Source organism: Phaenicophaeus curvirostris, chromosome 12 (assembly GCF_032191515.1).
Source record: "Phaenicophaeus curvirostris isolate KB17595 chromosome 12, BPBGC_Pcur_1.0, whole genome shotgun sequence".
Lineage (NCBI taxonomy): Eukaryota > Metazoa > Chordata > Aves > Cuculiformes > Cuculidae > Phaenicophaeus > Phaenicophaeus curvirostris.
This window is the reverse complement of record NC_091403.1, coordinates 13,509,063-13,529,790: the sequence shown is the minus strand read 5'-3', so window position 1 is coordinate 13,529,790 and position 20,728 is coordinate 13,509,063. Positions and strand designations below refer to the sequence as shown.

Below are 20,728 nucleotides of genomic sequence, written 5' to 3'. Positions count from 1 at the left end.
TTACAGATGTTAGAGCAGAAGGGAATTTTGGCCTTGTTGTTTAGTCTGCATATGTGTCGCAGCAGAGGAGGAAGAAATTAAGGAATGTACTTCCGTGGCATGCAACTAATTTGAGAAAGTGGTTAGTGTAGGTAGTGCTAAATTTTAATTGTGTGAAAGATTCTCCAATTTTATTCCTTTGTAAGAATAGCAAAAAATAGGTGTCGGCTGTAGAGAAGTACATTTTTAATAGTCACTGTTCTGTGCCCTGTACATGAGTTCCATAAGTAGCAACATAGCGTGGCATTTACTTGAGCAGTGAAAGTGGGCTGATCCGTTTGCTTTACCATACTGGCTTATGAAGAATTGTGTTGATGTTTCAGCTGTCTATTGTTGCCAGATTCCTATTCCTCACTCCAGCTCTCAGATAGTCCCCTCCAGATCAGCAAGACTGACTGCAAAAGCAAGAAGTTAGTCTGAAGAGTGACATTGCATTTGGTCTGGACAGTGATGCTGAAGTTATAGCACTCCCCAAAGTTCTCTAGAACTTCCTGTAAAGGAAGTAACATCTTTCTGGTGAGCAGTCATTCCGCTGAACTAGGAGGCTGAGGCTACTACTCTATATAAGGCAGAGAATCTGGACTCTCGGCTCCCGATTCTGATTTCTATTCCCAGCTCTGGCATTGGCTCATTGTGTGACATTTGGCAAGTCACTTACTTAACATTCTGAATGCTTCTGTCTACCTCTATGAAATGAGGATTTTGAGTGCAAAGCTACAAGAGACTGCATGGCTTAGGAAGTTCTCGTACAAAGCAGTGTGATGTCCTTGAGTATATGATATGATACAAGTACAGAATTTAATGCTGCTTAGTCATGTTTGAGAGACTGCATAGAATCTATTAGGTTATGTGTACTGAAATAAGAGGACTCAGAGCGCAGTAGGTAATGGTTTCTTTAGTGACAGTCCTTTGATTTTCTTTGCATTGTAAGAAATACAGAAGCAAAACTTTCCCTGGTGGAAGTATTGAGGCTCCGCTGTTTTTTTCAGAAGTGGGACTATGAAGTTTAAATGGCTCTTGAGAGGTGTTCATTTGTGCTCAAAAACACCCATATTGAAAACCCTGTCTGGAATCTTTGCCTGCCATGCAGACACAGAGAGAAAACAGCAGCAGGAGGTTTGTATTTGTATTCTGGCAGGGGCCCCTCACTAAAACCAGTTGCTCTGGGGAATTTGTTCAAATTTTCTTGGCCTAGCTGCCAAAGTAGCGTGGAAGGTTACATAATGGCTGAAACAAGCTCAAAAATGGTGCAGATATGAAGGTATGTCTTTGTGGCGTGATACGTCACTGGACACATCGAGAAACAGAGCCTCATTTGTTTAAGAAATAGTTTGATAATGCTCAGTACCCGACTTGGTTGTGTAAGTTAGTCCTAAGAATGAGCAAATTCAAAATGAGGTGGACAGAAGGAAAACAACATGCATGTGCGCAACCCACATGCAACAATTGTGTTTCAACAGCCTCAGATGTGGGGCTTCTGATATGCCTCCTGCAATCTGAGCAGGGAAGGTTGGCTTTGCATGACACAGCATTGTCACACACCAGTCAAAAAGTTTGCAGTCTGCTGCTGCTTCAGACTCATCTCTTGTGATGTGACTCTAACCAGATCTGCTGTTTCCTGCAGAAAAATCTTTGTTCCAATCGAGCTGCCTCTAAGCCAGCCAAATTGAGGGTTTAATGTCTAGCTATTAATATCAGGCTGCAGCTTGGAGCCTTGCACGTTGTCAGGATCCAACCCTTCTGTGACATAAGCAGATTGAGAATGCCCCTTTCGTTCAATATTTCCACTGCTAGTGCCAAATAAGCAGCTTTACGGTTAGTTAGGAATGATCCTGCATATTTCAAGGCAAAGCTTGGCCTTGATTCCTCAGTGTACATGTTACCCCAGATCCAAGCTGAAGCTTCCCTGTATTCAGCTAATAATGAAAGTGGGGGCAGTGTGGAATTGGGAAATGGAAAATGAGAATGTGTCTTAAATATCCTTAAATTGCCCTCGTTAAAAATGTCTTTACCTCTGCTGCAGTCACATGTGCTTTTCTGTGGCTTGATGTCGGGGAAAAGAAAGCAGAGCATAGTGCATATACTGCAGATGGGCAGGGTTAGTTAAAGGAATAGCTGCCTGGAGAAAACGAAGCATCACAGGAGAGGTGATTGAGAAACACGGTTTTCCAGGCTGTTTCCACAAGTGAATCAATGTTTTGTGAAGAGCATTCTCATCTCCTGGCTGGCTTTTTAATTAAAGAGCTCACAGCTAACTTACTGAGAAGCCTGAAGATTACAAACCCTTACATAATTTGTGTCCTTTTTCTTTAGTCTTCCAAATGCTGATAGGTGAATGGGGAAAACAGGTCTAGGTTTTAGCCACTGCACTGCTGCGTGATTGCACAGATGACATCCTTGTGCTGTACCAGTGTGTTCATATCTTAGACATTTCCTTCTTTTAAAAGTGGGTACAGAGCTATGGGTGTAAAATGCTATCATAGAGGGCTGCATATTAGGATGCTATTAGCCAATTTCCCTACCTTTGTAGCTACGCTCTGCTTTCTTCTTATGAGTTTATCATAGCGAAGTGTTTCAAAATACACTCAGGTTTTGCAAACGAGACTTTTGGTCTGTGTCACTAAGTAGATTTAATCCTTTTTTTTTAATTACATGTAAGACACCTGAATGAAGATTGCTTTTACCTTTTTCCTTGGCTGTTTGTTTGTGCAGTTGGGTACCCTGTGTCCACAGCAAGTAATGGTTCTGATCAATCCTGTCTGTATGCTGTTCATTTAAATCTTCCTCCCCATGTAATATCAATTCCAGTCACCTAACAGTGTCACAACAGAGACTTAATCCCCAGGGAGAGGGAAAAGATTAGCTGGTTTGCTGCGAGTGGAAAAGAAAAGGAATTCTCACATTAAAAACATTTTCCATAGTGGTTCGCGTTGAATGTTTCTGTATATTCCAGGGCGGGTTTTTATTTGATGCCAGAATAAATAGAAATACCTGCTGCTTAAAACAATTCATTAGAGGAGCAGTGCCTGGCTTTAGCAAAAGTGTTGCTGGGACTGTCTTTCAGACCAAAATCAAACATGCTTTAATGTATTAAAATGAACATAAAGTAGGTTGAACTGTCCCTTAAAGAAACATTGGCAAGCTGATTTAGTGTTTGTGAAAGAAAGTGACCTCACAGCAGTGCAAGTTTTTGTTATTTGTGGCTGTGTGGGGCAGTGGAGAGTCCTGGCTTCATGAAACTAAAGGGAGCCATAGTACAGTGCAGTAGAAGACTTTTTCCCTTGCCTTTTGGTTGCTAGGGAATAAATGCTGGACTGCACAACCCAGACAGTGCAGAACTCTGCTATTGGGCATATTCATCACTACTGTCCCTCAGGCCCCACCCTACCCACAACAGCTTTCCAATTTCTTTTCACCAGCTAGCAATCTCTTCCCTTCCAAATTGCCACTAAAAAATTGTGTGCCGAGTGAGTGTAATATAAGATTGCATAAATTTTAATAGAAGCACTGGGAAGAGCACAGCCATTCAAGTAATCAGGAATTCCTGCTGCCGTAACCCTTGCTCTTCCTCACTTTAGTGTCCTGTGTGTGCTTTTCTTTCTTTCTTGTTGCAGGGACGTGGCTTCAGCCAGGCTGCTTCACATGTGCACAGTTGTTTGCAGGCTCACAGCTAAAGACCACAGGGAAATCCTGCTTACGCTGGACTCAGTGAGAGTTTTATTAGTGGGTCAGGATCCCGGTCCTGTTCTTACACGTTGTCTGAGATGTGCGACTCTCCTTTGGGCCTCTGGCAAAAAACTGCCTGAGTTTTTTTTTTCTAGAGAGACTAGTTGGATTGGGGTACCCAAGACATCTTTGGAAAGCCTGATACCCTGAGGATGGTCCTTTGTACTTACTGAAAATCTGTTGAAAAGTCTATTAAGATGTCTATTTGAGCATTCAAAATCACTGAAATATTTAAAAATCTTACAAAGAAACAATAGTCAGTAAGAGCCTGAAAACAACCAACAACTGGTCAGTGAAGCTGACCAGTCTGCTTTTGGAAAGACAAGTAAAACAGAAAATACCAACGAAGGCCATATATACACAATCTATTCCCTTCCATCTGTAAAAAAAATAAAAAAGTTGGGCATGCCAGTTTTAACAGACTACATATTTATTGTTAAATACATCAACTTTCTCATTGATTTCTACAGTAACTTAAAATGCGTACAATGTAGTTGGTTGAGTGAAGTGCTGATATTATTTTATAGAGGCTTATTTTCTGGTTTTATTGTTACGGAAAGGAGAACGTTTGAATTTCATTTGCCATTGGTTTGTTTTGCAGCTCAGTAGTCTTGTTTAGGTTTGTCTTTATTCATTCCATATACTATGGCCAGCAGTTGATTTTTGGTCTCCTTAACTGAAAAATGACTGTCTGTCTGGAAGAGATGCAGTAGTCAAACACAGCATCCTGTCATTTGTTCAGAGCTAATGTGATTCTGTTGCAAGATCTTCTTGTAGAAAAGAAGTGACTGATCAATCTGTTCCATTCTTAAAATTTATTCTGTCAGTGCCATCGACTGAATTTCTAGTTATCTTAACTTCTTTCTTCATCTTGTCTTAAGTATTGGGGACAAGGATTAGCTTGTGTAATTAAAACAAATTAAATCATTTAGCAGAGGGAGAGTTAGTGACAGATTTTCTGCACATTTATCATGTTCCCTCTTCTGTGCTTTCAGTCCCTGTCTCTGAAGTATCACAAACCCTCAGTTGCTCTCATGATTAATCCCCTTCCGTTGCCTTTTTGCGCAGGGTTCATTTCTCTTTGGTGGTAGTTCAGAGCACTTAGAAGCTCTCGCTCAATTTTGTTCCTTCATCTTCTCTTTGTTCAGCTGGGCCTGGACACCAAGAGGCTGCTCGTCTTGGAGAGGCCTGAATGGCCTGTCTCCCATCACAGTAACCACATGGTTTGCTTACTGAGTTCATGGACTTTCCCTACGTTTACTACACTTTGTTGTTTGTAAACCTCCAGTAGTTCCTTATTAGTTTTGTTAATGGTTCGTGGTAATGTGTTTTGGTAAATTCAAGAGAACGACTGTCTAAAATGCCATGGAAAGAAACCATAATATTCCTTTAAGATCCTAGCCTCATGTCAGATAGGTGTGTAACTTAGCTTCTTTCTGTTGCCTTTATTAAAAAGGACTATGTCACAAGCGAAAATATTCGCCATGACTTTGTTGATATTTATTCTGATACTCTGACTTTATTCTTTCATTACAGTTCCATGTCATAACTCACCCTATGTGCTAAATCATTGTGCAGTTTGCCTGGTACAGGTGCAGACATGTACTGCATTCCGCTCCAGGGCTATTTATGTCTGTGTGAAGTTATATAGACGTACACAAAGCACCTGGGAATTTCAGTCTTCTAGCTTGAAGGGTAGATACCTGCATAAGATGTTTCCTTCCCCATCTTTTTATGCCTCACCCCCTTCCTAAGTCTAGGACTTGGACATGCAGTTATTGCAGGGAAAAGCACTCATTATTACTGTTCTGACTAACAGTTTTCAATGAATTTGCATAATGGTGTCCCTCAGAAGAACTACAGTAGGTTTTCCTGCCAGCTTGGAGTAAAAAACATATCAGAAACATAATTTTTAAAATATTTATTTTTCTTTTGTGCAACAGGTGGTTCTTATGGTTTGGGTTCATCTGAATATACTATGCTAAAATTTCTGAATTATAGTGCTATCTCCTAGACAGTTTTCTGCCTTGATTATTTTCAAAATTAGAGATGATTTGTATGACACTGCCTAAGAACCAAGGCTTTGCTTATGGCAAAATACCATTTAATTCTGATTTAAAGAAATCTCTTCTGTTTATCTCTGAAAGTAGTCACTGTGTTTGCAAAGAGACAATCTGAAGGCAGAAGCCAAATTGATGTCCATCTATGCACTCACAGCCAAACAACTGTCAAGAAAAGCTCTGGAACTGCTCCTTGCTACTGTGTGTGTGAAGCCGAGAAGCCTTTGAGGCAGATGAAATCAGAACAATCTCATTGTATTAGGTCTATGGACTGACCATTTCTGTCTTTTGGGCTTTGTAGTATTTCTGCTGTTGTCTCTCACCTCATTCACGTAACTGGAGACTTGTAGGTTGCAGATTTTACGTGCTTTCTGCACAGCGTCACACCCCAGCTCCATCACTTCCCCTTGCTGAGGATTTGTTTCTCTGGAGGATTCCCACAAGTATAAATGTAAAACAAATAAAATAATCTCTTCTACTTTCATAGCTCACCCTGCTTCTCCCTTTCCTAGTGCTGTGGAAAGAGATATAATATTTGTTTTCTAGAGTGTCAAACCTGCTGTCAGTACACTATAAATAAGCCATCGCTTGCTATTGTTATCTGTGCTAGAAATGCTAACCCGACATTCTGTGCAGCAGAAAGCAGGATTTTCTGCTGTGGCACGCTTCAGACCAGGTAGACAGGGAGAAAATGGGAGTTATAAAAGTATTTGCTCATTGTTTCTTATCCGAGAGCAGGGAAGAGATTTTACACATCCTGACTTCCGATCCAGTGCCTTATTCATTAATTCACGGTGCCTCCTGATAGACATCCGCCGTTAAACAATACATTGGCTTTTTTCTGCATATTATTTAATTTGTAAAAAAATAATTTATTAAGAAGAGAAGAAAATGAATATGTAAATAGGGCTTTTCCTCGGTAAGTTCAAAGCTCTTTACTGAAGACATCAGAATGGTTGTCCCTGTTGTACTGAGTGAGGAAATGAAGCCTAGAGCTATGAAGGGACATGCCAAAGGACAGAGCTGGCTGAGGGCTAAGCCCAGGCCCCTCAGCTGGAGGCAATGCTACCTCTTCTCAGGCCTTCCCACTTGAAGCTCAGCTTCTTTGGGCACCAGCCAGTTCTTCAGGTCAATAAAATAATGATTCAACCCTTCAGCAGGCCAGAGGTTTGTGTTTCATCTTTGCACTGCCTAGGTCTTCATTTTCACCTCTGTTTACACATTCCAGACTGGTCAGTTTGCTGCAGCCACATCTTGTTTAAGAAAACTGACACATTTATAATTGAGAAACCTCCAAGGTTTTTATTTTCCTCCTGTCAGACATAGATGGCTTTTATCCAGTTGAATGCTTTACAGTGCCTTTATCCTTTGCTGGCTTGAAAACATCTCAGATAGTTTCTATTGTTTTATAGACCCTATAGCTAAAAACCCAAGCTGTGTAAAAACATCTGTACATAGCTGAGCAATAGGCTACAGACATGATTGCATTCATCGTAGCATTTGCTCCACTGCATAATCAAATAGAAGGATTCCAGTTGCACACAGGATATGTAAGAGTAAAGGAAGGAAATGAAGGATAGTTGCCTACTATGCTTTTACATTTCTTTTGTCTCGCAGCTGCCAAGACTAAATGCAATTTTGAGAGTAAATTTTAAATAACATAGAGATGAGATTTTCCTAGTGATAAAACAGCATTGGGAAGTGTGCATAAAACTTCCTCCCTCCATCCCTGAGAAGGAAGCTTGACCTTTCATTTGTTTGGTTTTTTTTTTTCTTTTCAACTTTGGTTAACCATCTGGTAACATGACTTGGTGTAATATCCAGCCTACTTTGCAGGGTGTCTGGTCCCGGAAGGATTTTGCTACAACAAGTGCATTCCAGAAATAAAAACTCAGTTTAAGTCCTTGGAATGTTGTTAGTTTTTATTTAACAATTCTCCCACTTCCACTGCCTCAGCAGAAGCTCCAAGCCTTTCAGTTGTAATTGTGCCACACATAATGCAAATAAGAATTGGGCGTGTGGCAGGACTTTGCACCACTGAAAATTTTGGTCATCTTTTGAACTTACTTGGAACATCTGGTGTGGGGGTAACGCTCAGCTAAGGATTGGCCTGCTGAATCAGCAAATTCACATTTCTCTGTTTAACATCCAGAAAATCCAGAAAAATTATTTTAACCTCATTTCTTGGGGAAGTTTAAATGAGTAGAAGTGAGTAAACAGGCCAAACAGATGAGAAGAGATAAAAGAGAGCCAACATGATTTCTAGAAAAGGAAGCAAGATCATGGCTCAGTGACTTATTGGAATTCTTGAAGACTCTTCCAGCCAGGACAGACAAGGAGAAGGGGGAGATGCAGAGGGCTTCACATTCATAGCTTTTTCTAAAAGCTGATGACAGAGTTTCATTGCAGTAGTTAGAGTCTGAAGTTTCTGGTCATGGAACATGAAAAATAACTGGTTTCAGTGGCCTGAAGAGTAAGTAGGAAAAATACTGATAAAAGGTCCATTATATTTCTGCCAATTCAATGTTTTTAGTCAGTGCAGGGAACAAAGGTTGCCTCTGGGCTTGCTTGTGTCTTCTGAGAACTGAATAGGCTGATGAGGTAAAAAGTAAGATTTTGGTTTTTTGCACATTCTAGGGAGGGAAGAGGCATTAATGATCACCAGTGCTGGTATACAGTGAAAGATTCAGATTTTGTAGGATCATTTTGGCTTTTCAGCTTTCTTGCTGTCTGAATGAGTTTCTAGCTGGGAAATTACACCAATATCCATTAACTCTAAGTGAATACAATGTGGTAGTTATGATCAGTGGCTTTGATTGGCCTAACTTTTAGTTTTCTGTTTCATCTGAGCAATTCTTGATTTTGAAGAGTTATACTGATTCTATGGGTTGGGATGCAGACTAGAGAGAAATTGGTCGTCTTTCTTTGTTTATTTTTGCTTCCTGGTTAGATCAATGCAAGTATATGTGAATATACCTGTGCATGTGTTTGCACTTCTACATCCATTTATGTGGCTGTATGCATCTTTGATAATGCCTGTACTTTGAATTGTACACATCTGTATTTAACCTTCTACTGGCATTTCCTTATCAAGTTCTTGCCAATTTAGATGGGCAAGGTGACTGTGTGAGATGGTGAAATATTAGCCTAATTCTCATTGAGATGTGTCTGTCTCTATGTATTTACATGTATAAACTGTCCTTTGAATCTGTGGAATTGACTGTGGAATTTTATTTGGAGACAGGAGTTCTGCCGTATGGAAATTTAAATTTCACGTTCAGAATCCTATAATCTGCAAGGTGTTTGTCTGAATTAGTTTGACAATTCTTTTTACCCTTCTGATCAGCTCACAGAAATATGTTGAACTTAGTGAAATAAAAAATAAAAATTCCTAGACCCAACCCATCCAATATAGTCTCCTTCTGTGCTCTTTCAGCATGATTTGTAGAATGCTAAGGATTTCTATGTTTGCTTAGCTTGGAATTAGCCTTGTATTTCTGCTTTAGTTAGTACTCGTGAGCAGTCAGCAGGTTGAAGATATTTGTTGGTTTTGTGTAGTTGTGTCATACATTTTTGTATAGCCATTTTGCCTGATCTGTTTGTATTAAGGCTCTGTCTGACCATAATTAGACTGCTGGGTACACATTAATGTTCTACTGAGGATCTGCTTGTTGGTTTTAATAATGTCATCCATCAAGCTGTAGCATGTACAGCAATATTTGCACTGCAGTAGACAAATAGAGTAAACACTGCCATTATTTATAATAAAACTGGCCAGCAAGTTAGGAAAATCTGCATGATGTTTTTGTTTATTGGAAAGTTAAACTGTTGCTCTAAAATGAATTCATCAGTCTAATTAGACTTTGTTGTTTTTGAAATGAGAGAAAAGTAAAAGATTGAAGTTGGATTTCTCTTCAGAATTTATATTTTACAGCTCTGTTTATGAAACCTGTAGACTCATGTTTCCTATCTTCTGTGCCCTAGTTTCTTTGCTTTTCTAGCTATGTCTGTTGGTCAGAGAGAAAGTATTCTCTCCCCTTCAGTCTTATCTGGGTCCAAGTATGGATGAAATTACTAACTGTGCCTCTCTTGCCCCAAATCTTGGCTCCTGCTCAGTTCTGGGGAAGTACTTGTCTGAATGACAGATTTAAAAGTGATATTTTTTGACTGAGTATTTCAGAATGATTCCTTTCTTCTATTTTTATTTTCATCTTTGTTGCTTTTTACATTTTCAAACATGGGAAAACTGTATTCTGTATTTGTTCAGTGAACTGGTGTATTTACAGAGATGCAGAATATTTGCTCATGCACTAGTGTCTGTAAGCCACAATGCAGTCTACACACACTGAAGTAAATAAAGCTCTTTGGCTTTACACTGAAGTAAAAAAGACAAAGACGAGCCTTATGGGGGTGGAAACTAAGTAAAAAGAGCCAGGAAATGGCTTAATGTGCCTTCTTCGATGCCAGTGGTGATACGCTTATTCGTTTCAGTCAGATTTTGATTGAGGCTGGCACAATTAGATCGGATGTAATACATATTCAGCTTGTTTTCTGTGAATGCCACGAAGTTGTTTATGCTCTCATTAATCAGGTGGCTTTGTTGGGAAATGCATCTCTCTACTTGGCAGCTGACAGGAGGCTGCTGCCACTGGGCACCAAAGCAGGCTTGTACAAAAACACCCTGTCTGCATAGCAGGGAAGTACAGCTGTTACCGTTGTAAATGCTCTCCACAAGCCACTTACTGAGTGGGTTTAACAGCTGAGAAAACCCCCACAAACCTTGGTGCACATAGTTATGATTCAGAACTGGAAGTGTCACACAGACTGCATACAAGTACTTGTGCTTCCCAGGTGTGTTTTATTTAGAAGCACATTAGACTTGAAGAGGCAGATCTCCCCTTGTTGGTCCTGATTCATTAGCACAAGGACCTGGAGCAATAACACAAACGTGTGCATGAAAATGTCCTGCTGGCTTCTGCAGGATACTGGGACGGTGAGTTTCTTAACTGCTGCCTGCAGGTGCAGTCTCACCATGAGCTTCACGTGCTGTCATTTCTGAATTCAGACTGTAAAGGCCTCAGGACTGGGTCTGTGCCTTAACTTGTGTCTGTGAGGCACCAGGGATTTCCTGGCTGCTGTCAGTCATCACAAGGTGCTCAGCAGTACTCATCCAAATTTGTGTTTTCTTTCACAGGAGCTTGAGTTTGAACACGAGAGATTTCTCTATATTAAGTATGAGAAAAGCTCACACTGGTCTTTTTCTTAGTGAAAATTTCTTGCTAGCTTGTGTTACTTTGAAAGTGAAGTTTTAATTTTAGCAATTTAGAGAAAGAGACAATAAAGAAAGTAGAATGAGGACTCCAGCTATATTACCTCTGAAATTAGCTATTCCCACTCTTCTGTCAGACTGGTGCTGCAATGTCTTTATGTCTGTACGGGTCTTGCCCTTCCTGTGGGGTGGACATTGGAACACGCAGCTCTGGGAACCTGGAGGAGGGCCCTTTAGGTTAACCATCATTTTAACCTGAGTGTGTGCTTGTGCCAGTCTACCCCAATGACTGTCTCTCCCGAATAGCTTTTTAGCCCACTGGCCAATTTGAGTCAAATTTGAGGATATGGATCTCAGAAATATTAGGCTTTGGGGAGTTTTCTGAAACAAGCTTGTCAGCCCAAGTTCTGACTTCAACAGAGTAACTTAACCCTATGAACAGACCCCAGGTTTTTCAGTTTTCTCAAGTCAGGCAGGCTGTGACGTTAAGTCGGCACTCAGCAAAGAATTAAAACAGAAGTGCTGAACCAAGAATTGCTAAATAAGTTTATCAGTGTGTGTGTTGGCTGGCAGCTTGACAAAGTGAAGCCAGGAGCTTAGACAGCCCTGTAAGTCGGGATGTAGGAGCTGTAACTGAGAAGTATCACAGAAGCAATTCGGAAAAGCATCTGTTCAAAGTTTGATTACTGTGAATCATCCCGTTCTAGCCTGCTCTGCTAGTTGCCAGAGCTGCTTTTATTTTGCCAAGAGAACAGCTTGACGTGCGTACAGCACCTAAAAATAAAATACACTTTAAATATTAACATGCTTAAAAGTATAGATTCTCTCACTTTTTGAGAGTGATAATTGCTTAGTCATTCTTTAAGACCATGGAAAGAATTTGAGGGCTGTGGAAGAATGCCATTCGTCAGCAGCACAGGTGTCTGGCCATCTCTAAAACTGTCCCGCTCAGCAGATTGTGTTGAAACTCTCCAGACACTGAACATTGTTCATGATAAATTGCTGAATGTTGTATGACAATTACAGGACTGATCCTTGCTCATGAACCCACCCTGACCAACAGTACAGCAGGCTGAGATGGGCATGGCTCACTAAAGCTCCGGAAACTGTGGGAAGCATCTTGTAATTTGTTTGAATAGCTTCATGAGTTTCTTAGTGTTCGCAATTACAAGAAAGAACAACTGGAACTGAATGCTGGACCCTGACCATTAGCTCTTAAAGCAGATACTGTTTGGTACAGAGATTCCAAATATTTTTTTTGATTTTTTTTTTTCTGATTTATTGCCAAGTCTGACCTTGTCTGTTCACTCTGGAAGGGAGATACTGATGAATTTGAAGGCTCCAGGATCCCTGCTGCTAAAATTCCATGTTCCTCTTTGTGTAGGAGTCTCATTAAGAGCTCTGATTTGTTCTTTTTCTTCATTCCCCTTTCTGAACTCAGGCCCTCTGTTGAAGCAGATGGCTCAGATGAGTTGCTGGGACAAACTGAAAAATTCAAAACTGGAAGTCACAGAACTCATCTGAAAAAGCAAGATGAAAATAGCCTCAGTGCTGGTTTTGGAACCCTCCACAGTTTACAGCTATTGCAGGCAATGCCAGGGTTGTTTTTCTTTTTCTTGGAAGATTGTAGCCATCAGATGGGAACCCATCCTGATGGGACCAGGATGGGTGTTAGCAGACAGAGTGGTGAGCATGGGACATGGTAGCCTTATGCTGTGTGCCACTTTTTTTTCCCACACTAAGGCACAGGCCTCCCTCCCTGAATACTTCTGTGTCCTCGTCAGGCCTTGTTGCAGTCCAGCTCCTACCTTTCTTCAAGTGAACCCATGATGCCAGAAACATATGCCCCAGGTCTGCAGATCTGTGTTTCTCCAGGAGTAAGTACACACAGGTTCGAAGAGAGCTCATCCTCTCTTCTGATCTTATCTCCTGCCCTCCTTGACTTCTGCCTTCCACAGAAGTGGCTCCCCACTGCTTATGAGATCAAAGTCATGTCTCTTGAGGACTGCTGGAAAACCCATATTATCTGCATTTGCTACACTTCTGTCCCTGTCTCCTCTCAATCGCCAAGCTCTTCCCATGTGTCATTCCCCCTTGTTCACTAAATTTTTATTATGCCAGGCTTCTGTATACTTCCCAGCTCTATGTGTTGACTCATACAGTCGGTCAGTCCCTCCCCATCTTCTCTCAAATCCACCTAGCTAGCTCTTCCCCTGCCTTTCCTCTTTAGCAGGAGTACAGCTGTTGTAATATAGTTTACTTCAGGTAATTAAGCGCCTGTAATTCCACGTGTGTGCATGAGTATGGAGACTTTCAGCATGGTGTAATGATGTCTATAAAGAGATGGTTATTTAACTGCTAGGATTTGGGAATCTACATTCAGGAGTGGTGGCTTGATTTGCGCTGAATATTCTGAACTCCATATTTAACTGGAGAAACAGGAATACAAAAAGGTACTGTGTTTTTGCCTGTTTGAGATCTGCGTTCAGATCATTCAGCTGAGCTCCTGTGGCTGGAGAGTGTGTGGGGGAAGCTCTCTGGAATGTGGCTGTTAGCATATCAAAGTAGAGTAAACATGTAGGTGATACCCTGCTTCCTCTGCTTCGGTTAATTAAACCACTCCTCATGTCATGTTAGATAGAGAGGATTTATTAATGTGCTGTCATCTAGGGGAGCAATGGTTTGCTGAAAGGGAGGAACCACATTAATGGCATCGAGGATGTCATGCTGAACAAAGAACAGATGTCAAATAAACAGGGTATTTCTTTTTATCTCCTTCTTTGCTGAGGTCTTAGATCTCGGTACTTTATCGTAAAAGCTTGGAAAATTAAGGCTAGAAAGAATTCAGGTGGTCTTTTAATGCATTCCCCTGCTCCAAGGCAAGATCAGCAATACACATGTCACTCTCGACAGATATCTGCTATATGAGGCTAACCAGTATACTTGTTACCAGCTTTCCTCGAGTACCTGTGAACACCGTACCTCTCATCGGATATGGGCAGTGTGGTGAATATTTATGCTTGTGATCACAAATCCTTGTTGAATGGCCTTGAAAAGGAATGTGGTTTTCAGAGATGCCCATGTCAGACCTCTGGGGGTCTCCAAAGGCTATCTGCTCTTAGCCGGCATGATGCAGTGTTAATAGCATGTTAATGGAATGTTATGTATGACTTGGTAAAAGCCTCTTCTTGGCCAAAAAGTTGTTAAAACACCCCTCAGCTTTCTTCATGTCAATTCGTTTGGTATCTGAAGCAACCTTTTCCTTGCCTGGGTGAGGACAATTATCCCTAAAGTCATGAGAGGTCTTCATCGCTAGGGTTTTTAAACTGCCTGGGCGGCCTCTTGTAAGCTGAGAGAGGCTCTGCTTAAATCAGTGAATTAGCATAGTGTAAATCCAATGCAAGTAGCATTACAATAAAGCTCTTGACATCCTGGGGAATGTCTGTGTGTGGTCAAGTTAGTAAAGGCGCAGATAAATGACTCATCTGGTAAACTCTGGAAACCACAGGAGGGTTCCAAGGAATCTTAAAAGCCCGGCAGAAAGACTGAAAGCTAAAGCTGAGAGTTGCCCATGCCGGGTAAGGGATGCCACATATTCTGTTAACTGCTGTCCTGCAGGGTAATTAAACAGAAAAGGAAGATAGCAAAAGCACTCCTTCAGACACCAACAGTTTGCAGAATCTTGCCTTCTTTGCAGGTTTATAGACATAAAGAGATCTAACCTCACAAAGGCCTTTTTATCAGGCAGGTACAGAGTAGGGCAACTTACATAGACACACCCGGTTAGATGTCAGCCGATCTGTTTGAAAATGGGGGCAGCACATTCCTGCACAGATTTCAGTGTGGGCTGAAAGAGTCGACTGAGAAGTTCTAATGAGCTTCAGTCGTGCCATGGCTGAGATTTGGACGCATCTGCATGAATCACAGCCATTTCACAAAGCCAAAGGCCTTGGTTAGATCTGGCTCTCAAAGTCCTGATCTTGTGAAATGTTATCCAGGGCCAGTTGCTAGAGCCTCGGGCACTGTAGCAGTGTTTCGGTACCAAAAGTCTTTAACTATTCCCAGTGGTCAGAAAAGTACCCCATGTAAAAGTACTGTGTTTTTCATTCATTTGTGCTATTAAGACCTTGTGTTCTGAGTATCATTACATTATCTGCTCTAGAAACGCCACCACTGGTATAGCGTATACCAGGAGGAGATCATATTTGTCAGTCTTTTTAGGGCGTGTGTGGTGAAAATCAAGAGAATCAGAAAGTAAATGTGCTTTGTGTTACAGTTGTTTATTTTTCTTACTGGGCTTTTGGGATTCTGACAGCAGTTGTGTATGCTGGAAGTGACAGTGTCTTCAGAGTTACAAGGAAGGAGAGCTTTTATTGGGCACTACAGGACAGTGGTCAATCCCATAAGGGAGGTGTCCAGCCACAGAATACACCGCGTTCTTGGACAGCATGCTGCATCTCTGTAAGTCGTGCTGGTTTGGAGGCAAGGAGCAGAGTTTTATAGAGGTCATGCTGAAATGTGGGATAAGGTAGATTCTTCAAAGTAACGAGAGGACTCTGATGATCGGCACACTTGCAACAAGTTGCATAGGTACAGAAAGTGAGGGTCTGATGTGTATTCTCAGAAGTAGTGGTGGCTTCTTGTAAGATCTTACCAGTTATTTGAATGATATGTCTTAGCTCACTTGTCTTAAAGTTGGTGTAGTACTTGACAGTTTCTCAGTGAGGCAGGTAGGAATATATATGGGGACTTGGATACCAGTTTGAAAGCCTTGCAGGAAAACAAATGTGTTCTGTAGAGCTGCAGCAGTGAACCTCATGTGCCCTTAGCCAGAGGTTTCTTGGGAGTCCTAGGAATCCAGATCATCATCTGCCTGCAGAAATGGCAGTGCTAAAAAAAAAAATCAGTGCTGGAAACTAGTTCCACTACTTTTCTCCACTACCTAAAAGTACACAATGCACTTGCCTGGATGGTGTTCTAGATAAATTCTGCAGAACTACAGACTCCTTTTGAGGACTTTTACTTTGACTGTTCCTGTTTTAGTTGAGTGCCTACCCAGTCCTGTGTAGAGGGTTGTGTTTAGACCAGTCCTATGTCCTCTGTCCTTTGATTAGGTACAAACAAGGGAAAAATGATGTCTATATTGTTGGCGCACATTTCTTTCTCAGGCACATAGAGAGTGAACTCGTTCCATATTTCCCATTCCCTTTAAGGATAATGGCATGCAATGGCTGATTTCTCACAGTGTCTGGAAGCTCGTTCCATCAAATGATCTATGGCATCAGAAGCTCTTCCGTATAAATACCTGAGTTCAAAATACTGTGACTTGCCCTGGGTGCAGCACTTGACATGATTGTTCACTTGTTTTCATACCTGACCATAGCTGTCTCTCATGTGTTGGATGGTTGTACTATAATTCCAGTACTTGTGATTCATAATGAGTGCGTTGTTTCCAGTGTGGTTTTCATTAAAAAGGGTGACAATGAAAATTATTACCAAGGAAAACAGTTTCCATACGTGAATATTAAACTCTAATGGAAACCACGTTGTTACTGTGAGATTAACAGAAATTGGCATCTAAATGACTATCCAGCATTAAGCCAAATTAATCTGTGCCACTAAAATTGCATGTCTGGCTTTGAATTAGCACATCCTCATAAAATGAAGGAACAGCTCGCACTGTTAGCTTCTTCTAGATGATCCCTGTAAAGCAAACTTGGAACTGGAGGCTCAATAGGACAGTGATGGTAACAAACTTGCCTCTCTGCGTTGTAGGTGGTGGAGAGGGTTCTTCCATGGATACTGCTCTTTTTCAGCTGGATACCACTGACTTCTTGGGCCTTCTGTTTATTCAGCTGTAGAACAGGGATTGTGTTATTACCTATCTTGGAGGCAGTTTAGTGGTACTTTAATGTTTTTTAAATTTTGGAACATTTTATACGTAGGTGTTACAGAAAGGAAAAGTATTTTTCATTTGTAAGTACCATAAGTACTGAAAGATTCCCTTGGTGACTAACTTGATGTGTAAATACAGGCAGGGCATCTCTGTCAAGCATATCATTGCCATTGAACGGAAAGGCAGAGTGTGAATCACTTCTGGGGTTTCCTGATTTTACTTATGTTGAGAGGCTACAGGAGCATAATTGATGGCAATGTGGGAGCTGCACAAATTGAAAATTGTGGGAGGATGAGAAAAACATCAGCTCAACGCCAAACTAGTAATGGTGGAGAAGGGAGGGTTGCTCTGTGCACATGGATATGCAGTGAGTCTCCATCTGTGCCAAGCAGACTTCAGGACTTAAAGTTTGGCTCCATTCCCAACAGCAAATACATGGAGAAGAGGAAAGCTGGCCAAGTTTTAATCAAGTGAAAGTTCTGTATCCAGAGGTGGCTGGCAAAAGAAGAGATTAAAGTATTAGGATTGCAATGAAAACAAGACATTAGAGAGTTGAAAGCTGGAGTACCTGGACAAACCACTTGCTGAGTGAATATTCTGCAGTCATCAAAAGGAAGCCCTGGGTGTTTCAAATAAGGTGAAATATGAACCAATATATCAGAACTTGTCTTCTTCCAGCTTTGGCTATCACTGTGGCAAATATGTAATATCCTAATGCCTAGCTGAGCTGGTAGGATAAATGTAATCGTTCCCTTAGTGATATTGCTAGCAGAGGGCTCATTAGCTGGCAGAAAGGCCAACAGCTGCGAGCTGTTTTTGTATGACAACTTTTTGGATAAATCTGAGTTTACACAGTTGTCTGTGTCCTAAGGTTTGCTGTGGAAGTGCAGATAGCATTGCATGTTCAAACCCAAGCACTGCAGTTATGGACTGCAATTTCTCATTTCTCATGTAATTTATGCAATTTCTCATGAGAAAAAGAAAAAAAAAATGTTGCACTAGGTTATGGTCAAGATAGTAATTGGCTTTCCTTTCCCTTTACCACTGGTGCTCCTGCTTGACCTTTTGATATTAAAAATAGATTTGTGGTAATTGCTGGCAATTAGTAGTGTGTATGGAAAGAGAAGGACTTTTTCCCCTGAAGAAAGCCACTGTCTGTGTATTGCATGAGCACAGAAGTGTGGAGTGTTTAAAAATAACAAACCACCACCCCTCCCAAACCCCAAACCAAAAAATACCAGTTCATCATATTCTCTGTTTTTCATTTTCATGCACCTGTCTCCCAGACAGGGCCAGAAGCAAAGTTAGCAAGTAAGAGAAGTTCCTCTTACATTATTCCCAGCCTGGCAGACCCACAGCATGTCAGGATTTTCAAAAACACATCTGAATTCTTAAAGTTTCTATTTCAGTTCTGGAGACTTGAAAGGCTCATATAAAAATCTGGAATTATAAGAGGAAAACAGGAATATCAATTCATCCCCATGAAGAAAATATATCATACTAATGCAGCTACCAAGGCATTGTACTGCTATAATTTTTCGTTAAAGGTATATTTTTCTCTGCATGTCAATTATATCAATCATTGTATAGGGTTACAAGTAAATTCCATTTGTCTTAAGGGTTCAAATATATTTACTAATGAACTGTATCATGTTTGCAGGTCGATAGTGTATTTGCTGTTTATATTGTAATGAAAGAATTAATGGTAAAATGTATTGGATCAAAAGAAAATGCTTTAATAGAAAATATTTTTGCGGCAATTTGTTTTCAGGTTTAGATGTTGTAACAATTTGTTATAACTGGCTTGCTGTTCCAGAATGACTCTTATTAATAAGCACTCTACACTTCACAAGCTGCGCCTCTCACTGAGTTCATTTGGTGCACTGCAAAGTTTTCTGCTGTCTGCTTTTCTAGGATTATGAGTTTCTCTGCGCAGCCCACTTCTGTTCCTGTAGTGTCTGATCCAGCACTCTGCTGTAACAGAAGTCTTCTATAATTGTAGCAGTAAACTGATTTTAGGTGTCTACGTTTTTCAGTTGGTCATTGCAAATATTATAAAATGGCCACACAGGATTCATATTAAGCATTGAAAATAACTAAGAAAAATAAGGTGACTGAGAATCTGTAACTGAGCCACAGTCACTTCTTTTTCAGCTGGTGATGGATGGACATAGAATAGTTTGAGTTGGAAGGGACCTTAAAGATTGTCCTTAAGCGTTAGTTTTCCCGCTTTGAATAATGAGGCTTTTAGCACAGAGCAGTGTTATTGCCAGTCAGTCTCAGTGGGTTTAGAACCGCTAAACAAAGATTTCAGAAGAACTACAATTTGAGATAACGTATTTGACTTTTTAATTGATACTTAACCTCTTCTAACATATTGACAGAACTCTGGAATATTTTGCTATGCAACATCTCCAAACATGGAAATACTATCCCCCTCCAACTCCAAGTGACAGAAAATATTGACTCAGCCTCACTTTATGAAATTTATCAGAAGGAAATTAGCACAAATCATTTCAGGCTAAACTGATTTGCCTGATTGACCACTGAGCTTGAGATGAAGTACTGTTTTGAGGCTTTCCAGTTAAAACCTTCTGTGTCAGATGCAACTGAAATACACATTGGCTCAGATTAGATGGAAGATGAAGATGGAATAATCCAGTTTAGTAGTAGGAATAAAACACTTCCAGTAAGAATCCTGCTCTGATCTTTGTGTTAGTTGTACCTAAAACTGCTGTAAGGTAACCAAAATATCCCTCCCTATTCAGTAGAAGTGTAGTTCAGCTGCGTTAGGTCAGTTTATTACAGAGCTATGTTTGCCTCATCCTCAAAAAGCAGAAGGATCTCCAGGAGCTTTTGAGTAAGTGGTAGTTGTGCCACAGGGTCAGAGCACAACATTGTGGGAAGAGTCTGGGTTGGGCAAGCTGATGAGTGAAGTTAAACTCAACAGTCCTCACTAGTTTTCTTCTCGCACAGCTGGGGATCAAGATTACCAGCAGCCAATGGGCCATCACAATTTTGTCTCCTGTGACAACACAGTATGGTCCAGTGAAAGGCAGCTATGGAACAGATTAGCAATTTGGCATAGAGCACCCCTCCTCTCAAATACCCTGTTTTGTGCATGCATGCTGGGAGATGATTTAAGAACTCAAAAATGCACAAAGGCACAAAGTGGCAGAGGAATGGCTGTCACCTAATTGTTCCTTTTAATCTCTATCATCTTCTGTGACTGAAATATTGAATTTTTGCAGGAGAGTGCGTTTAATTTGTTCCCTCTCTGACTGGATTTGTCAATAAGAAGATAAACAAAATGCTCAGAAGATTTTATATGCAAACTGCTCCAATATTTTTCATACTGGGACCATTATTTTATCATTTTGGTTCAGTTTGAATGTGCTGTTTCACTGATTCTGATGGGAACATTCACTCTGGTTTTGTTGCAGGAATTGCTTACCTGGGAGGTGTCTGTAGTGCCAAGCGAAAGTGTGTTCTTGCTGAAGACAATGGTCTCAATCTGGCATTTACAATTGCGCATGAGCTTGGGCACAAGTAAGTACTTGTCTCTCTGTTTCTCTCTTTACTGATGCCACTGTAGCATACTTTTATTTAAAGCCATACAAGTGAAGTTAATAGTGTGGCACGTTTGTTAACATTTCATAAATCCAGCAGATTGCTAAATAATTTTTAAGAAGCTTATGTAAATATTCATTTCAGCACACATGAATCTTTCTATGTGAT

At 40.7% G+C, this 20,728-nt stretch overlaps 1 protein-coding gene across 1 annotated transcript in view; it reads left to right on the top strand.

Annotated features, from left to right (window-relative positions):
• The window catches only part of ADAMTS17 (ADAM metallopeptidase with thrombospondin type 1 motif 17), a 173,220-nt gene that overhangs the window by 43,111 nt on the left and 109,381 nt on the right, over positions 1–20,728 (top strand). Inside the window, exon 8 of the mRNA XM_069867039.1 lies at positions 20,434–20,539. Coding sequence (XP_069723140.1) covers positions 20,434–20,539 — 106 coding nt within the window. The remainder of the gene's footprint in view (positions 1–20,433; positions 20,540–20,728) is intronic.